General features: G+C 43.7%; 1 protein-coding gene across 1 annotated transcript in view; it reads right to left on the reverse strand.

Moving 5' to 3' along the window:
- AKAP13 (A-kinase anchoring protein 13) overlaps positions 1–27,319 on the reverse strand; it is a 148,185-nt gene that overhangs the window by 74,781 nt on the left and 46,085 nt on the right. The window contains exons 5-7 of the mRNA XM_080351176.1: positions 24,411–24,600; positions 18,133–21,034; positions 13,513–13,589 (exon numbers count right to left, since the gene is read on the reverse strand). Coding sequence (XP_080207302.1) covers positions 13,513–13,589; positions 18,133–21,034; positions 24,411–24,600 — 3,169 coding nt within the window. The remainder of the gene's footprint in view (positions 1–13,512; positions 13,590–18,132; positions 21,035–24,410; positions 24,601–27,319) is intronic.

Genomic DNA, 27,319 nt, shown 5'->3' on the forward strand with positions numbered 1-27,319 from the left:
AACGCATCGGTTCCAGGATACGCCTGGTGGATGCTTCTATCTAAAGAACTGATGTATTCAGCTAAAAACAGAGACAGGATAGCAGATTACATAGATGAATTGGTGGATAAAGCCCAACAAAAATGACGTACGGCATCAGTGAGTAAAATTAATAGACAATATAAAAATGACACATCTTGAGCTGAGGAAATTATTCAACTTTTACCATTCTTTCATGCCTGCAGTTTAAGGCACTGTAACGTAACTGAAAAACAGAGCAGGGTCATTCAAATGAATAAATCATGCCAAAAAATGATTCAGCTTCCCTCCTCTTTTTTTTTCTCTTTCCTCTTTTAATTGAAGTCCCTAGGACTCAGCCCTTGGGAAGCCCACACGATCCATGTATTGTCCTGGCCAGGCACTCTGTCCAAAGGCAAAAAGTTATTTCTTCTTTCATCTTGTAACCTGAAAATCTGGGAGGGGGAGTGGTGGGAAAGCAGAGCACCGTACAAAGGCACCCATCATACTTTCAGGACAATTTTTTGTTTGACTGTTAATGATAGCAGGGGATTGAAGACACTGTGGTATTTGTTTTGACCTTCCAATTGTTGTGTTTGGTTTGCGGGGAGGAGGATCTCAGTCCCGACCGGTAACTGAGATGCTCTAAGTGCAGCCAAGCCCCCCTCTCCCCAGCAATAACAGACACTTCAGCTCACCCTCCTACCTACACTCACATCCAACCAATATTTTCATGCCCTCGCTACATGCATTTGGAAACTTGAAATAAAATCCAATGCAAACTTTGAGAGGAGGCATTTGGATTCCAGCTCCCGCCTGGGAGGTCTGCTGTAGGACCACATGAGTATTCATTTGCTCACTGTTTTATCCGTTTCCCTGGTAGTCTGCTGTAAAGAATATTAAACAAACATCTCTTTACAGCTTAAGAGCCCAGGAAAGAATGTTGATCCTACGGAAGAAACCTGCTTTTACCAATTTTTACCCCACTTCTATCCCTCTGGTCTAAAGGTATACATGAGGGTAAGGATTCATTGAATCCACAAAGCCATCACTTAGAACTGCTATAGGAATATATGCTAAATATGTTCCCTCCTTTAGTCTAATTTTGGAAAAAATGAATTTTCTCAACTGTTAACACTGCTCCAGAAAAATAATATTTATTTCCAAGGTTATAAACTAACATATGCTACATCTCCTCTACCAGCTTTTGAAAGATGCCTTTACAATAACATTTGTTGTTGCAGGGATAATTCCTAACTGGAGTAATGGATCCAAACCTTGTTTCTATTCCTCTCCACTCAGTTAGAAGTAGGGAATGTCCCTGCAGGCACTGGGAATGTCACGTCAATACAGGTGTTGTAGGAAAACTTTAGTTGCTGGGTTTGTGTGCTCCTCTCCCATTCACAGCCTGTCACCGCTGCTGCTCTTCCATACATTTAACAGCTTTAATCAATAGATAAACAAATTTGAGCCAATTTGCAATGATAACTGTGGCCAAAAATATCAAAAAGCAGCATTTATTACATCGGGAAGCCTTGCAATTTCCCTGAGTTATCCTGTCAATTCAGATAAGGAAAATGCACCATCTGAAATTTCTTGCTAGTTACTACAAGGAAAGGGTTGGTTTTGTTTTCCTAGGAAGAAAAGGAGAAATGTTGTGGAGCTCTCTCTCGAGGCTAAAATCCAAAACATTTACAAGACTCAGGAGCAAGAAAGCTCACATATAATCAGCAGAACTGATGCCAGTTCAATCAACGCAAACCAGTAACAGCAACTGGGAGGAGTACAGATTATGCAGCATCATTCCGTACAGACAAAAAGTATCTTTTTCATCATGCAATGGTTAAATAACTTAACTATCCCAAGTTTGAATTGCTGACTGCTCAGCTCGTCATTTATGTAGCATTAGTCTCTGCTCTTTCTGAAGTTTGCCTTTTGGAGAAAAAAAGGCAACTTCAAAACATGCAAAAATTAATGAAACCCATATGTGGGATACTGTCATTATTCCATGTTTATAAGAGGATCAGGTTTTGTTAAAAGGGCTTATTTAATGCAGACGCATAAGAAAAAACACCCAGCAAAAGATCTGAAAGCTATTGAAAGAAAAATATTTTCTTTGTTAACCCAAGCAGCCAGTAACAAGCAAAAAGACACAATTTATAGTAAAAGCCACTATGTTCTTTGGTGCAACTTTGTTTACGGCTTCACTGACAGCTTATAAAGTTCTCCTAAATAGAAAAACCTCTCCTAAATATATTTTACCCTTTTGACCCTTTCCAGAATTGTATTGTATTTAAGCTGCGACAACCTAAAAATCAACGACTTATGGAAACATCTGCTGGTACAGGTAGAAAATTGAGACGTTTTTCAACAGCTGTTGTTATTTTATGGTTTCTTTTGGCTAGGTCAGTCAGTAAGACTTGAAGAAAATATTAGCTGGGCTCCTTTCCTGACTTCGGTCTCCCTTCAGCAGCTGTCATCAGTGTCCTGGTCCCTCCCCTGCCCTTGCGAGTCTGGGGGAAAAAAGTCCGAACGTCCCCCAAGTCTGGTCTTGCTCACCAGCCTCAGACAAGAAATAAAGGAAACACAGCTCCTAAATGGGCACACCTATTTTATCTCACTTATTCACCTAAATACTGCTTTAAAATATCCCCTGATGTAGATGCTTTTGGCCCTGCACAAAGAGGCTAAACCCTCCACCCGCAGCCCACTCTGCTACCCATCTCCCTGGCTCCCCTTTCCACTTCCTACAGTGCTCCACAATGAACCCCAGGTTCATCTTGCCTCCCCCATCCGGTTATTTCATTGCCAGGATCCAGATATCTGCCGACATCCCCCTGAAATATAACACACAATGTATTTTAAGAGTCAACCTGCCAAAAGTTATTCGACGCTCCAGACAACATCACTAACCAGATAGGGAACATACACTGCTCATAAGATGACATGCATTAAAACAGAATGTACTTTTTGTGGGAGACTAATGCTTAACTAAAAAAAAAAAAAAAAAAGAAAGAAAGAAACCAAAATATTCTATTTTTAAACATTTACTTCAGCTGCTGCTTGAAAAATATGTCTCTATATGAATTCTGCTTTCTTGAAAGACTAGAAAACAACTGGGGGACTGGACTAGATGATCTTTTGAGGTCTCTTCCAATCCCAAACATACTGTGATACTGTGAACTTACAAAACTTTTGAAGATCTCTCAAAATCATGTTTCAGTGTACATTCAAATTGTCAAGAGCCAGAGAAAAGCAATACTCTACGCACAGACATTTCTTCCTCTTTCTCTTTTTAACAGAGAGTATTTGTGTAGTCTTACCTTCAAAACTTATTTCCCTGCCATGCACTTCTAGTGTCACCGCTGGTGTTGGCTGAGTTGTGCCAACCCCTGCCTGAAAGGACAGCGGCAAGAAAAGCCAGTTTAAACAGAAACCACTTATCTCAAGGACGTGAGCCCCAGGTTCGCAAGCAGAGGAGATATTTCAGCATTAAAGAATTCTAGGAACTACTCCAAGACAGAAATTTTTGTTGTCTGGTGTACTGTAAGGATTTTAAGCCCAGAAAGTTATTTATTTAGTCTATACATTTAGATTTATAACGAAGGCAGAAACAAAGGCAGAGGATCCATCTATACTCTTCTGGGTGCCTTTTGCATCGTTTACAACACACAAAGTAAACCTCAGCTTCCCCAAAGACAGAAAACAAGTTATAAACAAGTCTTGACAAGCAAATCAAATGCTGTCCCCCAAATTCTCAGCTATGAACAAAAAAGCCTTTAGAGGTTTCTATGTCTCCCCAAAATGCAATTAAAACCAGAATTTGCAAAATGCCCTAAAACTGTTTCGGCCGATGCAGCAGGGAGCAAAAGACTCTTGCCTCGCTTATCTTTTTAACACCGCGGGACCCCAGCCTCTACAGTCAATGCCTCTCTTCAGGCATCTGCAAGTCAGAATATTTGGAAAAGGTGTAAGCAAGCCTCCTTCTCTTTTAAAAGGCTCAAAAATATATATTACTGACTTTTTTTACCCATTAGGTGCAAGCATTTGAAACTAAGACTTGTCCACCTCCTCCTGGGCAAGCGGGTAAGTACGCATTTCCTCACCTTGCAAGTTAAAAATAAAAAATAGTGGAACAAAACACAAAGAGCACTTCTTTAATCTCAGCAGACTCTAACAGCTCACTCCTGTCCATGCCTTTGATAAGAATCAATGTGATCTGCAGTGCAGAATTTTGGAGGGGCATCAGAGATTTCTACATTCTCAAGCACAAAATCTCTGAGTGAAACCAATGTTTCACAGAACTGCACCTCCGGCCTTTGAAAAATGCGTATTTTGGAAATAACATCCCTCCCAACCACTTTCAGGCATTTAATGTGTCCAGCTGTGCTAAGAAATCAAGCAAAAGTTCAGTGTCAAGCAAGTCAGGATTATGATCTTCTGGTGATTTATGGAGGTAAGCACAGTCTCAGACAGAAGAAAAACAAGTCACTTGATGTTAAGCAGACTCAGTACCAGGGCTCAGACTAATGAGTTTGCAAGGGTGAGGCTTCACGTTCCTGCCTCTTATCTCATCAGCTGGAAGGACAACGTATAAGAAGGGAGAACATATTCAGCTGGTAAATGAGACAGGCAGACCCAGCGCCATGGTACCTGCTAATACAGTATTAGTGTTTGCAGTAGAGACGTTGGAAACGCTTCAGGACAGGGAGGCACATGGTATTTGATAAAGATGCTGTACTTCCCACAGGTAAGAATATGCCCCCAAATAACATGAAACTACTATTATCATGCCTGTAATGCTATCAGGGTATATACATCAAGGCAAAGTCTTTAGGGAGAGGCATTATTTAACTAGGCTGAGAAAATCACAAGCCAAGCATTGGTCCTTCTGCAGATCTGAAAGGAGAGCAGTGTAACTCCAGCTAAACACAGGCTAGCAACAATTCCTCTGACTTGAACTACACAAACAGAAGAGAAAGCAAACGAGATAACCCAGAAATATTTGATGTGTCTTTTGGACTAGGTTCTTAGGCACAGCTACTGCCTTCATTTTAGCCAAGTACATTGCTGACACCAAGATTATAAATGCAATAAGCAAGAAGGGAGGGAGCATCAGCACCCCACTTCTTAGGAGAAAATAAAAAAGTTAGTTACATTAAATACCTACTTATACAGGCACAAATTTAATGCATAAGTGAAGCAGAAACAGAAAGTGGAAGGAGAAGAACCTTGTTAGCTGTAAGAAACAAAGTGCAAAAGAAAGCCTGGTACAGAATTTTCTCCCGTTTCCTAATTCCAATATAGCTGATCAAGTATATTCTACTAAGCCATTGCAAAACTCTGTCACATTCTTGTTACAGCCTCCGTGTTGGGGTTATTCCAAAGCAGAAGTCCAAAACACAGATCACAGGAGTAAAATCAACAAGCTGGCGATGGAAGGAGGTAAGCGGCAGTGAGAAGAAACTCTTCTTATCCCTTACACCTATCTGCCCTGGGGTCCCAACAAAAAGTCACTACTGTCCATGCTTTTTACAGGATCTGCATTTGAAGACATCACCTCTTCTTCAGTGTGACTGATGACTAATACAAGTCTATCAGTATTCAGAAGTTTCCTTTCCTTGAAAGTTTTGATGCATTTGCTACCATGACAGAAAGGACAGCTTTGGCTGACCACAGCCAAACACAACATCAGTTCACTGGGATGTTAAATTCTGACTTGCAGCTGCCTCTGCACAGCTAAACCCAATCCCTTCTATACCAGCCAAGTTCTTTTATTTTAGACACTCAATCCTTCTGTATGGACTAAGATGTTTTAATCATCCACTGCAACACTAACCATCTATTCTTGTTTAACAGTCCCAAACTTAAAGTCCTCTCCATCACCCCATCCTACTGCTCTGTACAGCACAGACCAGGCAGAGAGCAGCAGGAAAGAAGTCCCTGACAAAAGCAGAGAGCAGTCAATCTCCTCAAATATGCTGCATGGAAAAGTAAACATTTAGTTATACCGAGGCTTTTATCTCATCTGATGTTTTAACAGCAGTTTGATCTTCCTAATTTCTACTCTAGCTCTACATACAACTCTCCTTTGTCCTTTATCTTTTTCATATTACACCATTCTTTTCATCCTTTCCTGGAAGGTAAATCAGAAATGCCATGCCTGGATACTGCTGGAGCCCATAGTTCTTTATCAGCAGCCAAGAGTCCAGCTCATCACCCAAATAATGTCCCCATCTGAGCACTCTCAGACTGCACGGCTAGGTTTCACCTTCTAACACAGTTCTTAAAGACAAGAGGTATGATGACAACACCAGTCCATACAACAGGCCAGGCAATGTAACCCCACAGCAGTTCTAGCACTGGTTTGGGATTTTATTTAGAGCTGCAATGTATGGCTCATAGGACATCCAGTCTTGATGGGAACACCTGAAGCAGTGCACAGCTAACTCCTTCCTACAGTAAATTACTCAAATAAATAACTATTTTTACACTTCAAAGTTTTCGTTGTTATTCCTACAGTTTCAATCTGTTTAACCTCACTTTCTAAACGCTGCATCTCATTTATGGCTCTTCCATCAGCATAAAAAGTGGGAAGAAAGCTGTTCCCCATACATATAGTCCAAAGCTCTCCAAATGGTACATTGCTCTGGACTCAGAACAAAAGCTTTGCCCCTGTCTCAACCCACTTTTGAGCCTGGTTCACAGCACAACCTCCCAGGCAGAGGAGGAACCATGGTGCCTACCAGCAGCTGTTGCTGCAGACATGACCCAGTGGTACCCAGGGGCTTTGTCCCTCCACGTGTCACTTCTACCTGTGGTTCACCTCTCAGGAGACTTCCTGGATTTGGCACAAACCGTCCCAAAAAGCTTTCCCAAACCCTGAAAAACTATACTAACAAAAACCTACTGTGTAGGATAGCAGTTAGTGTAGAATAGCAATGACTTCTCACAAAACCCCAGAACAAATGTATGGTAACATAACTAAAAACCTATTTCTCGTATTAATGAGGTGTTCCTCTAGGGCAGCGTAACTACTGATGAACTGCAAAAAAACACGTCTACCAAAAAAACCCATCAATGCTGGCCACTCTACTTCGTAGGGGCCAGCTTCAGCTTCCAAAGTATCGAATGGAGCTAGACAGTTTCCTTCAGAAGGATAAAAGACCAGTGACGTGATACACCAAAGTATAAATTTCTCATAATAACACAGTCGCCATCAAAAAGTCCACATTTGGTCTCCCATGTTATCATCTTAATTTCCTCTATATTTAGACCAGGAATTCAGTGTGCAGTAACCATGTCTACCATACAACAGTTACACCACAAAACTTTAAGAGATTCCAAACACAAATAAAAGAAGCCATATGACACAGGAGATTGACCCATTCAAAACAGCACAGTATTTTCCTTCTCGAGGTGCAATATTCAATGCCGGCATTCCTTTGCCACAGTAACAGTCTTGTACATCCATTATTTTATGGAGTCATACTTTCAGGACTGCATAAAAAACAAATGTATCGAACAACTGGAAAAGAATGCCAAAACCAGGATTTTCTGTATTGAAAATCCTTTACTTCTGTGTTTTATAAACTTGTGAAATCATGGAGCGCTGACACTAAAAAGGGTTTCAGAAAGCTTCATTAATGCACTGACGTTAAATAATTTGTATGACTGAATCCCTTTGCCAGATGCAAGCCAATAGCAAGCATCACGGAAGATTCGTAATTATTAAACAGTTGTTTTTAATCTGCATCCTTCTCAAGACTGCGGCAGGAACACACATAGCTCTGCCTTTGACGTAACAGTATTTGCAGATGGTAAATAAAATTGCAGGTAGCTCTTGACACTCTTAAATGAGCGTGAAAATCCGAGGGATAGACTTCCTTTGCAGCCGATGCTGGGAGGATGGCAGAGTCAGATGTTTTATTAGAGGAAATGAAGAATAAATAGAGTCGCAGGGCTACACGCAGCAATCTTTACCTCTAAAAAAACGTTGCCTGTAGCAGCTGAAGGGGACGGCGAAGGGGAGGAGAAGTCACTCACCATGTCTAGCGATCAGCGAGGGCTGACACAAGCCCTGTGGCCACAGGAGCCCTGTGCTGCTGCAGACTCGCCCCGAGCCAAACCTGGGAGCGGCATCTTTGTGCTGAGACGGGGATTTGGCTCAGCATGCACGTTCCTGCTTCCCTTGCTAACATCCGTGAATCCTGTGACTGAACTTGGAAACGATCTGTCTCAAGATGAGGATTAGCAGCATTCGGGAGAAAAAGGCATCAGAACTGCAGCACCCAGAGAAATTAAGCATAGGACAAAAAAGCCTGCCACGGTAGTTGTACAAATGCCTTCCTGCTACAGATTTCAAAGCATGAGTAACAGTAAAGGCCAAACAACAATCTCAGCCTGGTTTGAATTTTTCTTTCTCTTTTCTTCCTGTTGTTTTTATTCTAACTCCCTACAGCATGTACTGTGGACGCAACCGCTCACGCAGCGACGCACAGCCGGCAAAACCCAGGGTGAGCTATTCTGCATGGTGAAGAATTTATTCAGGGGTTGACAGTCTGACACAATTTCCTCCTAGACCTCTCGAACCTCTGCTTTGAGCATCCGGGGCAGACACAGGATGCTGGTGGGTGTGAGAAAGGGCCTGGCGGATGAGTAGCCCAAAGCCTTGACCCAATGGTATGAGTATGTCATCCTCCAGCAGTCATGCCAGGCTTAGGCCAGGCTCCTTTTTAGCTGGGTTTTTCCATGTTTACTCTAGTTACAGGACAACATCTATAAAGAGAGAGTTACAGAAGTGATTTTTAAGAGGCAGGGCGAGGATGCAGCCTATTGTTAAGGCTGCGCTTTACACTGCCGGACCCCGCTCTGTTTTTTTCTAACGCTTCAGCTGCTTGCTCTAAATTTCCCATGCGGTTGGGAAGCTTCCCACGCCGTCCTGCAGGCTCTTTGGAAAACAGCGATCTACAATCACCTTCACACAGTATGTACATATGAACACGCAGAGCAAACGGACTTCAGTGCACACAAGCAACCTGAATTTTGGCATGTCCTCAGCGTGAGCAGTTTATTAAAGAAGTTATTTCCTAAGAAAAGAAACCAAAATGGAGCCTTGGAGAGCTATAATGACCCTCTGCCTTGGGTCACCATCGAGGTTCGGCATTTTTTAGCCATGAAGCTCTCTACTACTTCACTTGACCAACAGCCAGCACCAGCACCACGCTCTTCTCCTAAGGACACTGGACACCTTGGCCATAATTTTCTCCATTTATCTGTTGACTCCCAGGATGATCGGGGGAGGACAAATCTCTGGAAATTTCACACCTATTCCCAACACTTATCTCACTCCCACGAGCCCTTTTCCACCCAGTCCAGCCCATTCCTTCTTCTTACCTCTATCTCCTGTGGTCCTGCCGTCCTCATCCCCTTCCTCCACACACCCTGCCAGACTCTGGCCAAGCTGCTCACTCCTCCCTATCTGGCAAAGCACAAACCTGGGGGCCTACAGACCAAACGCAATGAGCAACAACAGACCTGGGGCTCTGCCCCAACAGAGCATCATCTATCTTATCTGTAGCAACCTCCAGGGAAGGAGGTTTCCTAGCCTCCCTAGGTGGTCTTGCAACAGTTTCATGATGATAACAGGATGTTTTCTCAATATCCAGCCTAAATCATCCTGGCAAATTAGCAAATCAGTAAATTAAGCTGCCATGGAAATCTGGGACTTTAATAACCACTATTACACATTGGCAGCCTGCTAGATTGCACAATAGTTTTCTTTTTGTTGCACTGAATAAACTTAATTCTTTCAAACTCTTCTCATGTTTCTTAATCTCTTCATGTCCTTTCCTTCTGAACACTTCCCAGTATACCTCTGTCCTCCTTGGAGCAGGGCACCCAAAACCGGATTCAATGGCAATGACGATGCCTTGGAAGTACCATGCACAAGTCACCTCCTGCACCTTATGGAAGACGCTCTTTCAATACAACCCAAACCGAGATTTGTCCTTTCGCAATGTCCTCTCACTGATGATTCATCTGTGGTCCACTAAAAATCCTCAGCCTTTTTCTACCCATCACTCTCCAGCTTAAACCTCACTTAGTAAACATGCATTTTTATTTCTTCCTTGCAAATGAAGCACTCTGTGTGTGCTTTTATCTCTTATCTGCATGAGCTCTCCAAATTCTTAAGGTCACTATTGAACCCTGACCCTGTTCTCTCAAGTGCCTGCAACCCCTCCCAACCTGATGTAATCTGAAAGCGTTATAAACACACTTCCATCTTCCAAATCATGACTGAAAAAATTGCAAGTTTTGCCCCAGAAAGTGACCTTGCTGATACATCATACGTTACTGCAGCACTTGGATCACTGGAGAGATGAAAGCGCAAATATTTTTCAAGTTTCGTTCTGCACGAAGATACTTAGAAATGCCACGTTTATATGGTAGGCTGCAGCCTCTAAAAATAGAGACATTAATTAAAAACTAATTCATCCAGTAAAAGTAGGATGTATTAAATTTAATAGGAACTAACTAATGGAATTAATAAATACAATGAGAAGGCTGTTTCCCAGCGAACTCTGTTTCTGGGGTCAGCCAGCTACAATTTGTCAGTCACAGGCTTAGACAACCAAAGCTGTCGGATGAACCCAGCAGTGCGACCTTATCCATCCTGCCACATGAAGACAAAGGTTCAGCAAATAATGAATCATAACTGATTTCTAGGATCAACACAAGAAGAGAAGGTTATCAGGGTACAGTTCATTTCAAACTGTCACTTTACTTTCATAATGCTGGAGCCACCAGGCACCATTTCTAAATTATTTTGATATCACAGTACACAGAAGCCAAACCAGAGTTCTCATCAGAGTTAAGAATCTAAAGTTATTCAATTCAAAAAATACTAGAGTCTAATTTTAATAGATCGGATCAAGTTATTGCCCCAGCTCTACTCCAGATCCCCAGACAAATCAGGAAGATAAGGACCAGGCAAGTCTCCAGCCAGATGAGCACCCACTGCCCAACATGAAAGAGGCTTGGGAAATTCTGGTTACAGAATGCAACCTCTGTGAAAATATTCTGGAGATTTAAGAAAAAGACACTTAAAACCCCCATTTTAATTGGAAAACGCATTTTTCCATTATTTTCTTTTCAGTTCTTATAAGCCTACAAACCATTATTTTCCTAAACACTTTTCAGCTGCAGCTTTTCCATGACATGCACAAGAGCCTCTCTCATGCAAAGTCTTCTGAAGCAACTACAGGGAAAGCATGTGCAAACTTATACATGTAAACTGGAGAATGCTTGTTGGCATCACAAATTCAGATAAATTTGCCTTCAAAAATCAACTCACAAGAAGGAATTTTCTCCCATCTCTTTCCAGTGCACTCAAGCTTAGTGTTATTCAGCCCAATTATACTATACAAGAAGTTGCACTTTTTAGACTCCAAAACATTTCTTTTTGACAATCGGTGCATAAAAGCAGCTTTCTACATTGTGTGTTTATAAGTAACGTTGTGCAAAATTCTCACCCGTAAAACAAGAGTTAATGCAGTTCCCAAGGTCCAAAGCTACTGACAGCACTGGTGAGACTGCTAAATACCTGCAACTCCCGATCAGGTGCAAGCAACAACGTTTTTATTTGCCAGAAGTTAAGGAAACTGCTTTTACTAACCACAAAATGGCTCTCTAATAAGAAGGGAATGAGAACCTGAAAGACTTCTGGCTACAAAAGAGTCAGCACTAAATATTAATAAAGCAGAACAGGAGATGCACGCTTTGGGGATGGCTTTCACTGGCCACCTCCCTACCCAACCTACACGTGTGAATTAAGCTCTATTTATAAGTCTTCCATTGACTTTTTTTTTAAACGACCTTAATATAGTGCAGTTGTTATGTTGTTTCTGTTGAACTTAGCAACAGGAAACCCTGTCAGTCCTGCAGCAAACTTTCCATTCCCCTGGCACTCCCATTCCTGCACCAGAAAAGCCAGATTTCTACAGAGGTGTTTGATAGGCTGGTGGGGGAAGAAGGAGAAGACAAGAAAGCATACACACCCTTTTGGGGTGTTAAGTTTAAAAAAAAAAGAGAAAAAAAAGAAAGAAAAAAAAAGGAAAAAAAAAAGGGAAAAAAAGAAAAAAAAAGAAATGTGCAAAATGAAAGACAAATTAAATGTGTTTCTCTTTTTTTTGCCAGTTTGAAAGGAAAAGGCAGTGCCCTGATTTGCATTTTCTAATTGTATCTTTCTTTACTACCAGATACCTAACTATTAGTCATGAAAATTACCTTTATCAATAAAGAGTTGGTAAAAAAAACATCATAATCTTTACACTCACGCATCACAGTAACAAAAGACTTACTTATCAAGGCAGCACAAATTTTAGACTGTAAAGTTATTTGCTCTACTCTGTGGTTAACTCATCAAGCAATCAGCTACAGAAATTAAGCCTTAACTTGTTAAAAACAAAATAAACCTGATTTTATTACAAGCTTTGGCAAGACTGTTCTGCTGCCTGAAGAGTTTTACTGTGTGATGAGCAAAGTTTTTTGGTGCTCCACCCTATAATATTAACTCATCCCAGCAACATTTTCTTTTTTAACAGCTTTATAATGGTACACTAACAAACAAATACAGCTGCTCAATGGGAACATGCACCAACAGAGGCTGTGAGCAATTTAGCATTTGCAAATCACTTGCCTTTTCAGGAAGAATAATATATATATAATATAGGAGCAAATGCAAATCTAGTTAAGAAAGGTAAGACTAAAAAACCCAGCTCCTGATAGAGGAGTATATGCATTAAAGGAGATTTAAACAAAAATTATGTTCCTGTCAAGCCTAATATTCACTTTTTTTTTTAATCATAGACAGTCCTTAAATATGGCAAAGCACAAGTAATAGAAAACAATACCGACTGATTTCTGATCCCTGGCATGACATTTTTATACTGTTTCACCTTTATGAGGAAATATGGGATTTCCCTCCACATCTGATCCTTGTACGTCTTACTATTCTTAAGTTTTCTTCCAGCAAAAGCACTAACACTCACAGCCAGCGATGCCTTTGGACCTCGCAGTCTGTGCACACACCAAAACCAGTTGGCCATGGTCCCCCCTGCCAAAAACTCCCTGGAGGGACAAAGCCTGAGAGGGGACAGAGCAGCTCACCAGGACCACGCAGCATCGCCAACCCCAAGTGCACATGGGGCATCGCTTTTGTCAAATTATACACAAATCTTGGTACAACCCTGCCTCATGACGAACCTGCTGGGTCAACCTCTATGTCTACAACTGACAGAAATAAATACGGCTTAACCCAGTGGTAGGAAAAAAGCATAGTCTCAAAAAACCCATACTATTTTTAAAGGACTAAGGCAACGTCACGGTGACAGACACCATTCGACTTTGCAAAGGCTACAGAAAGGAAACCAGCCGGTTAGGTGGCCAGCCGCAGCAGCATTTCTTTAAAAAGCACAGAAAAAGACAAGGTGACGATGTGTAAGTGGCACTCACCGCCTCTTCGTGGGTTGTGCTCCCGTTGTGATCTTTCAGAAAATCCACCTCGTCTTCAGTTTTCATTTCCAGCTTCCCTGTGAAAACAGACGGTTCGCAGAAGCAATTTTAAAACAAACTTCTTTCAGCGCTGCTGGTATTTTTCTGTTTATTCAAACCAGTCTCAAAAAAAGAGGAAAAAAAAAAAGCCCAACCCCAAAACCCCTTCAACAAGTCCATTTGACTTGCAACATCTGGTTTCATTCCCGACTTTGCTGCTTGTTATTAGCTTTAAGAATTATCGTGTCTGGGATTGAAGGAAGCTATGAAACAGCAGCAAGCAGAGGGTGAAACTCCTAAAAAGCTCTAGGTGAAGTTGAGTACAGCTGCATGTGTTTGCCCATGTGTTTTCTTGGCTCCTGTTCATATAGTTAAAAGAATCAATTTTTTTTCTATTTTTCTTCTTATCATAACAAGAAGATAAAGCAAGAAACCAGCCTTGTCACTGGTATATTAAGCATTGGGAAAAAAAAATATCAGAAGATAAAGCCCACTTGCACTGCCTTAAGGACAATGATTAGGTCTCTGGACTAGGAAAGCAAACTCTTTACACAGTTTATAAAGTCCCAGCTGATTTTCCCCTTCCTCATGCTCCCATGATGGTGTCACCATCTCAGTGCTAAAATCATCATGTCCCAGCTGCTTTCTCTGCCCAACAAAGCTTTCATTAGTCACCCTTCCCCAGGGGTTCCCTTCTGTCTACCTTTCCTTGGCATGAAGTCAATGTTCTGATACTCTTTCAACCCTAAGCTAATGACTCTCGTGACACACACGATATGTTTAGAGGAGTGATTTGACCAAAGCCACCCAGCTGGAGAGCGGCTGTGTTAGGGCTAAACCCCTCTCTAATCCTGCTCCCTCCCTCATTTCTACTAAAAACAAACACTGGATGGATGACAACACCTTCCATGTACATTTGCAGTGAGTTTACCCGCTCAGGGATTCAGCGAGAGGAGCCTCCCATCCTCATGGGGAAACTGCTGTAACAACTGCCACCAATGGTCTTCCACTAGCATTAAAGTCTGCCCTTGATTTTGGGACTATCTGGTTTTGCAATGTTCTGTTGATAAACTTATCCAACATCATTAACTCAAATTGGTGTGATTTTGTCTCGATTAGATGAGTTCGTGGGTGGACTCTCAGAAATCAGGGGTAAAGCTACAAACTCCTCCGAGTTCCATTTGCTGTCAAAGCAGAGACCATGGTTGTGACAATATCTGCTCAGGGTTGTGGCAATGACGTGATGGCTGAAATCTTTATCCAAAGATGGAACACGCAAGGAAGAAATTTTTGGTGCACTGAGGAGGAGAGAAGCAAGCAGTGAAGTGATACTCTGTGCTGGCTAAGAACTGGAAGACCAAGCCACGTATCCTCTGGGTGAAATTTAAGGAGACAATTTTTGCACTCTGCCACTTCTTCCTAAACTTCTATTAAGAAACATATTCCAAATGAAAAGCACTATAATGCAATCACAGAGGTCTCTAGGCACAGAGCACCTTATCACACGTATGGTATCATCAGTGACATCTGCTATCAGTTCATCCTGCTGCTCTACCAGACAAAGGAAATTGTAGTAAGTGCTTTTCCATTGGGAAAATGCCATTGAGGAGAATGAGGTGAAGACCGGCAAAATTCAAAATAAGGTGATATTCTTCTATGTGGAAATGAATGTTTTCTTTAAATGCTGAGATCTACAAGACACACACTTGGGATACTTCTCCCAGAAGAGCAGCTAGTGAGCAGTGGTTACAGTAGTTGTTAAGATGCCAAACCCCAACCATACAACACAATCTTGCTGGGGTGGCTTTCTGACAAGACACTGCATCTACTCAGAGGTGTTTTGTCAGCACAGACATATGCCAGTTCTTCTCTTCTCGCCCAGCCTGTCTACTGTGGTATGATTTCATATCCTAACTGTCTGCTTTTTTAATGAGTAGCATATATCTGCCTGTCTTGCAAATAATGTGCTTGAAGAAACCATTACTCCGCTGTAAGCCAGTTCTGACTCCAAAGCTAATAGCATGAGAAGCTGCCTTATTAAAGTAGGATCTTCCAGCTTCATCATCTTCCTTCCAGGTTGTGATCTTTGTCTAGATATCTGTCTGGATAAAGCAATTACCCCTTTTAGGTCCCTGTTTTAGGGGTAGGTTGAAACTAAGAAGAGGCATTGAGATAACCAGGTATATATTTGGGAGCAATTTCAATATATAAATAAAAAAAACCTGGAAAGCTCCATGATTTGGAGTAAGGGCAACAGCAATTATCAGCCCATTACATCTCTGACAAATTAGCATGACAATGAAACTCTCCGACCACACACGTTTCTGAGAAACAGCCTCGTGACCTACACTTCCTTTGGGAAGGCTTGATTGTAAGTGTATCGAAAAAAGATCTGATTCATTCTGAGCACTGACGACTCCTTCACAGCTACAAAATACTCTGTACAAACCCAGGCTGCAGGGAAAACTTCCCAGCACTGACACAGCAAGGAAGAATTGACGGAAAGAATTAAAGGCTGCCACTGGACTAGTACACAAAACGCGCCACCCAAAGCTTAGACATGGACATGAGAAATGTACACAGCAACAATAATAATAAATAATAAATCTGTTCTCTTGAATTGCTGCCATATCAGAGTTCGAGATGCTGCCTTATAGGAGGTGAACTTCAGCAATATTTCAAATGGTGTGCTACAATTCATAGCAGTCACTTTTCTCCGCTTTAAGCTAATATTTTATTTGGGCTTCCCTAACATTTTGCCTCAGAGCAATCTGAAGCTCTTCAAGAGCAGATATTTCAGCTGAAAGTTTGCGCTGTGCAGCACCCCACTGCAAATAAACAGATCTTCCGTTGTATTCCAAGACCTTCTAGCCCTAAATCCTTATACATTTTAAATCTGTAGCAGGATCACCTCCTTCCCCCCACCCCCCTTTCCATACCCTAACACAGAACGATGCCTTAATATTACTTCTCCTGCTGCAGTAACTATCTTATTGGACTGTTTAGTCCCTTCTCCTTTTAAAACCTTGCCTAGACAATGTCATGCCTCCAAGAATCCAACCAGAGATAAAGACCAGGACTGTGTGGCCAGAGCCAGCAGAGCAGGAGGCTCCCAGAAGAAAGGAGCTTTTTGCCTTACAGCCACTCCCATCCCATTGAACTGTCAATCTGTCACCTAAACAGTTGTTGTGGTGGTTTTTGTGTGTTTGTTTGTTTGTTTTCTCTGAAAACAGCTTTCTAATCCACCTTTACATCTTACTACTTTTTTACTAGTCATCTGCTGCCTAAAGTTTACTGGTTATCTCCCGAAACATAAACTTTCTAAAAATTCTGAACTAAACAAAAAAGAGATTTGCTGGACCCACCACTGACCCCCCCAAAAAACAATCCTTTCCCTTGCCCCCAGTTATTGTGCTATCACAGAACAAATCCTCTGCCATCAGCCCATTCTGCACCTAGAAGAAAGAGCTCCCAGCACTAAAGCAGTGAAACAGCTTTACAGATTTACAACTTCATGATTTATATAATCAGAGATTTCAAAAAATTGTTTAAATGGTTTGTTTGTTTGTTTATTCAGTGCCGGGAAAGCGAGAGGCACTGTATCATTTTCTCATAGCAAAGAAAAAAAATGGCAACTGAAAAAGTTCAGCTGCTTCCATTAACAGCTGCCTAAACAGGTGGAGTATAAAGATCAGATTAGCTCCACACTTCACTAGCAAATTCACCCATGATTTAATTCCAGGCTCGAGCAACAAACCCATTTCTCTTTCATTCAATTTATCACTTTATTTCCCTTTTTGGAGTTACCTGGTGACGTCTTCTATTAGCTCCTGTCGCACAAGCTCCAGATGTCTACGCTGTCCCCAAGTCCCACCGCTCTCCCTCATCAACACTTATCCACGGGGAATGCCGGTCCCGCTTCTCAGCTGATGGCAGCGAGCAAAACTCATCATCCGAGTTCCAGTACTGCTTAAATGCACTGGAAAACACCACCGGCTGCTCTGCCCGACAAAAAAGCCGTGCAGCCCGGAAAAGGCGGTGGGGGTAGGGCTTGCTGGCTTTTTTAAATGACCTAATACCACCAATTAGGAAGTGGCTTTGTGCAGTTCAGAACGACACCGGCAGCTGTTTCAAGTAGATGAGCAAAGAAAATTCAGGAGGGCCCTGCTGCACCCTCTGACTCCACGTTAGCAAAAATACAGGGGAGAAGCAAAGGAAAAGCACTAAAGAACTAAACCCTCAGGCCAACATGAAAGCATGTAACTCGAAGATACAGTAACCCAAATAGCTCCCTCCCATTCATTCCTGCTCCAGGGAGGATTCACATGCTAGAAATTCTTCTGCACATATTCATAGATGATGTCCCATCCTTACACCCAGCGCCAGCCAAGCAACATGCATTTGAACTGAAAATTTTAATATATAACTTCGGATTACTTCTTTCTGAGAAGAAAAAGCCCAAATACCCACACTTCCTCTGCAAGGCAGGCCTCCTGCTCTTATTTCCTTTGCTGATGAGATGCTAGAGACACACCTACAAAGAAAAAACTAAAAAGTAGGAAAGCAACTGATTTTTCCTACCTGTAACAGGCTCTGCTCCTTGCACCGCTGGGCTGACATTCCTCTTCTTTTTCGAAGAACTTAAATCCACTTCTCCATTAAGGCTGGCTCCCGCAACCACTGCAGGCTGGGGGTCAAGCCCCAATTCTTCCACAGCTGGTAATTCAGAGGAAAAAGGTGTCTCTGCTGCAAAAACAACCGCATCAAAACTTTTTACCATTTTAGGAACTTTATCCAAAGAGGAGCCATCATCTGCTGAAACCAAACTCTTTACTCCCACATTTTCCAGTGACTCAACAGCATGTAAACGGCACGAACACGGCGAGAAGGGCAATTCAGGTGCAGCTCGACTTTGCTGTCCATCGGGCTCAGCCAAGATGTTCCCCTGAGCTGGTTTCGTGGAAGGACCAGCATTGCTCTCACCGGCCGGACAGACAGTGTCGGTGCTGGAGTCGCTGTCGCACATGGGCTCCTCTGCGATGGGCTGAAGCGCTGCCCGTGGCAGCACGCTCTCCATGTCCTCCTGTTCTTCTGAATACACTGCAGCAGGGGACATTGCCACCGCTCTCAACACTTCCTTACCGCCACAGGCATCACTAGGGGCTCCCATTTTTGAAGCATCCTTTAATTCAGGGGTGCTGCTGCGTGGGGAGATTTGCTGTTGGGTTTGGCTGGGATCATGCTCTGGGTTCAGCCCTGCATCTGGACAAGGGTCACTGTTCACACCCGGTGACTCGCATGTCACTGTGGGTCCATGCATGGTGCCTTCTGCATCCGCTGCCCCGGTCTCACACACTTCTTTGGCAGAGACCTTCCCTTTCAGCCCAGCATCCACATCGCTGCTGCCTGCCACAGGCCCCACCTGACTGCAGGCAGATGGTTTCACAACAGAAGCAAGAAGTTCCTCCGATAAAACCTGCTCACTGGCACTTGCACAAGCCTTGTCAGCCTCGGCTTTCCCTCCTGCAGCCTGCTGTGAGGAGCCTTGCTCTGGAAAGCCCTTGTCCTCAGCACGGTCACCAGGACAGCCAGCTCCGGCAGCTACCCTGCCATGCTCCCCACCACGCTGCCGGGTGAGCTCTGCCACGCCTGCCAGTGCCGCCACCGCTTCCTGGTTTTGTTTAGATTCTTCATTATGAATTGCAGAGGGTGTGCCTATTAAATTATCCTCCATACAGTCTGCGCCCTTGGCACACGGAGCTGATCCAGGGTCATTACCTTGCGGAGCTGCCTCCTGCCCGGGAGGTGCCACTGCAGCATCTCCCTCCTGACTCACAGCAGGTCCCTCTCCTCTGGGCAGGGGAGTGAGCAATTTCATCTTGTCGCTCAGCCCCTCCTGCTCCAAAGCACTTTCTGTTCTCTCTGTTTTGGTTTGTGAAGGCTCTTTTCCTGCCAGGCACGTTCTCGAATCCTCCAGAGGGACTGATGCAGGCTCATGTTTGCTCTCCTGAGCAGCATCCTGCTTTAAGCTGTCACCCATTTCATCGTTAAGGACAGTTTGATCAGCAGAAGGGTGACACTGAGCAACTTCCTGAGCTCTGGCTGCAGAATCTGCGCTTCCTCCATCTCTGCTGCTGCTGGTATCGGTTCCCGCTGGCTCGTCTTCATAGGCTTCACTGCCCTCCGTTACTTTGGCCATACGTTCAGTGATCTTACCACTCTCTTGGCAACCCACAGGTTCTGCACTGCTTTGATTAGATCCACCAACAGCATTGTTTTCAGGTTTAGCATTAGGACCATCAGTCTCTGCAGTGTCTTGCAGTGAGGGTGAGCTGGACTTCCCATCTGTGCAATCCGCTTCCACCTGCCCTTTTCGCTCCCCACTGCCATGGATTTCTGAACAAGGACCAGGTTTTGATGCACACGTGGGAACCTTCACCCCATTCAATGCTGGCAACGCTGCCCCGGCGCTCGCAGTAACTTCTTGCCTTGCCACGACATGGGCATCGCCTTGGCTTTCCAAGAAACCACTGTTTAGCTGATGAGTGCACACATCTTTTCCAGTCTCTCTGTTACTGCCGGCCTTGCAAAGGTCAATGGAGACATCGCCAGTGCCACCGTCTGTATTCGTACCGTCATGTGCTGGTACTAATCCCACATTTGCATGCTCCCCATCTGCAGACTCATTGCCATTAAAACCACCAAGTAAAGGCTGAGCAGCACTGGCTGACTCTTCCTTAGCTGCTGATTGCTCTTCTCGGTTTGCAGTCCTCCTTTCACCGGCCTCAGCCATCCCATCCTCTACCTGCTGCTGGCCCGCAGCCCTCTCAGCCGCCCCTGCACAGTTCCTGCATTCAGTCTGGCCCATAGCCACATCCACGCCCTCCAAGGAAGCTGGGGCTTCAACTGCAGTTTCAACCACAGTAACAGCACCGTCAGCCGCACGCTCCTCCCCAGCCTGCGCTTCCTGATGGGGACTATCTCTACTGCACAAGCCGGCTTGATCCAAACCAACTCCAGCAGATGTCATTCCAGCTTCCTCATTTGTATTTCCACAGGATGGAAGGTTTACGGCACCACTGACGCTTGCACAGGGGCTCGCTGTGCATTCCTTCTCATCTGATATAGTCCCAGAGCCTCCAGCAGAGGTTGGCCCCTCCTCTTCCTTTTTACTCAACATCGCTGTATTTTTACTTTCACAGAAGCACTCTGGGCTCTCTGCATCCCCCAGGCTCAGCAAGTCATTTGGTGCATCATTAAAAGCTCCCAAACTCCTGCTGTTGTCTTTCTCCTCCTGGTGGGTTTGGTCTGAGAGCTGCCCAATGTCCAGGTGAACGAGATCAGATGGACTTTCCTGCCTTCCTTCTTCGGCCGTTTCTTCTGCGTTCTGAGAAGCAGTGGTTGGGTGACCATCTGGTTCTGCTCCTTCAGCACAGCTGTCTCCAGAATCTCCCAGTACAGGCTCTGTCCGCTGCCTTAAACTCTGTCAAAAGACCAAAAAAGAAAAAGTTACTTTGCTTTGTCACACATTTACCCTGTCTCCACCACATACAAGATCAATATATACATAATCCTATTCCATGCAACTCCTGCTCCCTCTGTACCTCTACCTGGTGTCCCCTGGGACAGAGTTACAAACATACTCCAGTGAGTATTTTAAGTGTTGATTTTGTTATGCAGTAATAGTGAAGTCATTAGAATGACAGAAACGTTGGTTGCAAAGAGCATCTGGAGGTCATCTAGTCCAACCTTCTGCCTGAAGCTGGACTATCGCCAATGTGACATCAGGTCAGCCATGACTGTATCTTGCCAAATCCCCAAAACCTCCAATGATGGAGCACCCACCACCTTTCTGGACAATCTGTTCCCATGCTACACCACCCTCCCATTACGTTTTTCCTAACGGCCAGTCTGAACACACTAAAGCTGAAATTTGCCACTTTACCCCCTTTTTACACCACTTGCCACCACTGAGAAGAACTGTAATCTTTGTAAATGCTTTTCAAGCAGCTGTAGTCATATTTATTGATTTCACTTAAATTCCAGATCAGTAAACAGCAGAAATCACTCTACCAAATAACACAAATATACACCAGCCTAGTCCCAAAGGGCTTGAGCAAATTCTCTTTCAGAGCAACTTTCAGATCCCTGTCCAATGGCACCCCCCAGTTCACATCAGCATTGCTGTATTTTCTCTATATTGATTGGAATGCTACTTCAGACATGGGAATTGGCTGATGATGTCCCAACACCGCCACTTGTCACCTACTCCAAGGACTGAACTAATCATTTAATCTGTTCCTAAGAATTGCATGCATAATGAAATATCTGAAATTTACTTCCTAAACTGAAATTAAAATTTGAAAATTATTACATACTTTTTAAATTAATATGTCTGTTACGGTGGAACAGTAGCAATGTACTCAATTCCTCTCTAATCTGCATTTTCTTTCCAAAGCATCTTCTTTGTCAAGGATCCCCCAAGCTTTTGTAGCCTGTTACAATCAAACCTTTGCTTAAAAAGAACCATCTGTTCCAATATAATATTATATTTTTATTCTTTTTGCTGCATATCGATGTTCACATCTTAGCAAACTGACTTAAATTAACGAGCAACCTCAGTCCTTCAGTGGACACCCCACAGAGCTCCCTTGATTTTCTGTGCCAGGCTCAGGGTTTTGCACCATAAGCTTTCAGAGGTCACACTGGTTTCTCAATAAGTGCCTGTAATTCTCCACAAACAGACAACTCTAATAAACTATATCAATCCTCTTTTTTTTTGCATTTATTTGTAAAAATACAACAAAAAATACAAGCATCCTACAAGCCTAGCTTAGACAAGTCCCTGAAAATTTTGCCGAAGACTCTAGTTCTCAGAAAAATAGAATTGCATGCCCAAAAAAGCCAATTTAAATATCCATTTTCTCCCTGAATATTAAAACGGCCAGTACGTTACTTGGTGCATCACAGAGAACTTCTGGGTATTGCATATACAAATAGTGGCTAAAATCTTAACTTCTACATTGAGGATATTGCGTTTACTAGTCCCTCCACACTCTGAGGTTTGCAAATAACGAGCACCACCATCAAACCACTGAATCACAGACCACTAAACATACTTCTATCATTTGCTATGAATCCCCAACTTAAAATAATCCCACTACCCAGCTTCTATATGTGCTGTCACCTATGTCAGAGATCCCTGTTTTTGAGGTATCCCAAGATGGGTTAGCATGGGAGACAGGCAGAATGGCACCTCTATCCATCATGTAGCACCAGGGACGGGATGCAGGGCTCTGTGTGCAGCGGTACCCGCAGGCTGCAGCTGTTTTTTTAAAGAAAAAGGGCAAACAAACAGTGTGCCAGCCGTCTGGTGGCTATAACCCCGCAGCAGAGCACAGAGATGATGCTGCTGGCTCCCAGCCAGGATGGACAGACACAGACAACACAGCCAGGACGAACAGAAACAGGCATCAGTGACGCTTGCTTGGGAACAAGCAAGTTTTTCAAAAGGAGAGGCCGTGGTAGCTCCAGCATCCTCATGGTGAAGTCACTCTGCCGATAGCCTGAATAATAGAGCCGTCTCCAAAGGAAGCCAACTGGCTTTTAACTGACCCAAAATGAACCTAAATGAAATAATTACGGGGCTGCTTTCCAAATTCAAATCAGATTAGATGTGAAGTGAAACAGTGCTGGAAAGAAAAACTCTAAACATAGCCTTTTCTGATTTCATTGTAGGCAAAATGTACCCATCTGGCATTCACATGAGCAAACAAGAAGCGAGCAGGATATGTCGGCTGTGCTTTACTGTCTTTTGATGGAAAGGGGAAGTGATTTCACAGCCTGGGTTTGCTACTCATGCCAACAGTTCCTGTTGAGATGGAGAGTAAGTAAATCTCAGGCATCCAGGGAAGGGTGAAAACGGCTCAGAACATCCCGTACATCTGACTGTCTCCTCCCCCTGCAATGCCTGCAGACAACGAATCTCCTCTTCTTTCGTTAAAGGAACAAAAATATTCTGTTAACTAAATCCCACACCTCCGTAATGGTAGATGTACAAGCTGATGAAGGAACACCCACAAGTGACGCTGGCTGTGCAAGATGTGTGGATGTTTCTGAGAAGCAGCACTGAAGTGTCTTGCTGCTTCACCTTCTCATCCCAGCTGAGTCCCTGTGGCATCTATGTTAAAGCAGCAAGAGGAAACCCTTCCAAAGCCCCACAGCTCCTGTGGTCCAAGAGGAGCGCAGCAAGAGGACCACTATGGACACTCATCCTCCGTGGCCAGGGCAGGTTCATCCTCCAAGTCCTATATAAGGAAACAGCTGTTTTCTCCATCACCTGCCCCAGAGACATTGCTCTCAGTCTCCTCTCTGACCCTGAACTTTCCATCTGAAAAGAGACATACTTGCTGTGCACAGCCCCAACAAACCCAGCCCCGCTTCAGAGTCTGCCTTATGTTGCCTGATGGCTGCCAGACACCCTGGAGGGACAGTCCAACCCCAGGGAGGTTTTCCTGCCCATCCAAGCAGGTCCCAACCTAACGGAGAAACCAGGAGCTAGGAGCAGAGAGATCACACAAGACCAAGCAGAGCCAGCATTTCACAGTCCCAAGGCTGCTTCTCTTCTGAGAGAAAAATTTTCTGCCTAATACAGCTTCATCAGGTCTCCCCATGCTCAGATGAGAAGGAAATAGATAGGTGTCTGCCAATACGTTTGCTAATGATATCCAAAGAAAAATCAAGGTAAATACACCTCTGAAGGGTGCCTACATGGGAAGTCCTCCCCAGGGGATGGGCTGCGTGGAAGGCACGAACCAGCCAGCTCTGCTTCTCTCTTGTCATCTCATCCTTTTCCTTACCATGTGCTGGTGGCTCTGCATGTGCATCTGAAGGTGCCGTATGTCACTCTCCAAGCTGGCTGCTGTCCCTTCCTTGGCTTCAGCTGTCAGCATGTAAACGTTGAGCCCACGGTGATGCTTCACGCTGTAGTCCCCCGAGTGCACGGTGTGAGACAAGGTGCTCCAGGACTCCGGTTCCTTGGCTTCCTCTCTGCAGGAAAACAAGTTCGGGTTAATCTGCAGGCGAGGAGGGATGCTGCATTGCAAGACACGCACGCTGTTCTTCATTCTGGACAGTCATCTAATCAACTGCCCAAATGAAACAGAGCACTGGCTTGAGGGCCAGACAGACAAATAGACACGCACACTTCTCAGTCTTGAAAATTAACGTGATTTAGAGTTAATAACAGCCACAAGCTTTATTTCACAAGGTCCTTCTCAGCTAAAGGTCTGCTTTTTTTTCCCCCAGACTATGAGAGACTAGCAGGAAAGGGCACAACAATTGCTTTTAAAAATGGAGTTTATTGCAGGTGATGATCACCAAAGCAGCTATTGCAGAAAAAACAGACACCCGAAAGACACAACTGCAGAGGGACAAGTTAGAATGAAAGAGGATTACGATGATACAGAAGCTACAACTTCTACACTAAAAGCAGCATGCTGCTTCACAAACACCCAATAGCCATCAAATTGTAGCAATTTTTTTCATTCCTGAAATGAATTTAGCTTGCTTTGTGAAACTGCTTCTGTGCAAGATGTTCTCAATATTGTGAGACATCTGTCCTTCTGCAGCAGTGTCACAGATTTTCTTTTTACCAATCAAACGGAAAGAAAGGAAAAAAGATGCTGTTGTAGATCAGAATGAAAAAATAACTCAGCAGTTACAGTTATTCAACAGAAATATCTATTCAGTCATCTCTTTTTGAATTACACACCCTGATTTTGCACAGGCTTGCGACTGAAAGCAGTAACTCTTCAGGTCTTACCAAGCCGCACAGAGGTTGTGTTGTTGCCGCTTTACGGGGGTGAGAAAACATTCATCTTATCAAGGTGTTCATCTAAAGCTTCAGGTTTACAGATTTCATTTTGAATCAGAGCTGATTCAGGATTAAACTGTCCCGGGACAGAGCGTCTCAGACAGCAGCCTCCCGAGCACTGTACTGTCCCCTGGAGAGATGCGGAGCTGAGCAGGAACATTATGAGAAAGGGGCCTTAAACTCATCTGCTCAGGGATGTAAGAAATGGAAATTGCTCTGTTTTCCTTTCACTACAGATGTATCTCCCAAGAGCTAGCCCCAGCTGAGAGCATGTCCCCTCCTCATCACTGAGACCAGCCCCTGCCACAACTGGCATCTCCAGGTGTCCCTTTGCAGCACAGCTACAGATTTCCCTAGAAGGGACAGAGCTCTGTTTGTACACAAATCATTAGGGATTCAAGAAGGTACATATACAGCAAATGCATACTGTCAACCAGGTAAAATTACACATAGATTTCAGCATCTTTGCCAACTTGTTTCCTACTTTGCAAGTCACAAGCCCTTCTGATGGGCAAGAGCCTGCATAGCAAACCACAGGGCTACCTCTCCAGGAAGTCACACAATTCAGAAAGCAAAGTCATAACAAGCAAACTGCACCATTATTGGCAATGGGCATGAGCAGAGCAGGGTGGGGAAACAGCTGGACAGTTCATCATACAGCAGAGAAACCTGTGCAGGTGACAGTGATGGCATCGGCTGTCCTTGCTCTGCCCCAGTACAACCACCTGCCCCCTTCCATGACTCACTTTGGGCTAAATCTGCAACGAAATTCAGACAAAGTGAACCTATGTCTTCCACCATCGACCACCATGTAACTCAACTGACTTCAGCAGAATCACTCTTGATTTAAATAGAATCAATAATTCCATAGAAAAACAGAAGGAAGCATTCAGTTTCTGGTGGTGATTTAGTACGAATCCATGGAGGCACTGAAGTCAACTGAGCCCTTAGAAGTGACTAAAGAAATGACCTTCCTTTATCAAGGAAACACAGACATTTCTGTCTGTAGTATTTTGCTTTTCAGCTGTCATATATGAGAAACTACTGCACTCAGGGCCACTCTCAGAGTACAATGAGGCAGTCAGCACAAAACCCATATTCACTCACTCATGGCAACAACATCAGCTGGTCTAAGGAACCGAGCGCGATGAGTCTGCTCCACTTTCTCATCAGCTTCAAGTACACTTACAAGCATCTTCAAATCAGCACCCACAAAGCAGCCTGCACGACTTGAGCCTTTAAAGACCCTTGGAGACTTCAAAAGCCTCAAAATCTGGAGGGAGATGACAGGCAAGCACAATCCCCAGCAACGCTGTGAGCATGTCCACCCCTCCTGCAATCTGTCACCTTCACATGGCCTAGAGGATTCAAACAATCACTTCTGCTCACAAAGACAGCAATTTCTTTTCATATTCAAGCTGCCGATCTATATTACACTCTATAAAGGGCTTTAAACCTCTTGAAAGAAAACAAGATCTTTCTCACATCCAGCTAACTACAAACAACTCCAAGCTCTCATTTTTGCTAGCAGTTACATACGTTGCACAAGATGAAGCAGAGATGTAGCGGATGTCTCAATCTACTGACTCCTTCAAATCATCCCTTTCATACACCGCTGTATGCCAGCAGAGGGAACAAAGGGGTATTCACAAGAGTTAACTTGTTTGCACACCGCTATTTCTGATGTTTAGGCAATCGCAATCACTTCCAAGGGCACATGGACCACATGAGAAGATGCTCCTGCTAGTTGGTCTTTGTATGTTGAGCTTTACCATGTGTGTCTCCCCTGCACCTCTCGCTGTAATTTACTGAGAGATGACAACACCACACTTTCTCTCAGGGGAAAAAAAAAGTTTTGTAGTTATGTATTTCATACTCCCAGGTTGTGAAAGA

Source organism: Nesoenas mayeri (assembly GCF_963082525.1).
Source record: "Nesoenas mayeri genome assembly, chromosome: 11".
NCBI lineage: Eukaryota > Metazoa > Chordata > Aves > Columbiformes > Columbidae > Nesoenas > Nesoenas mayeri.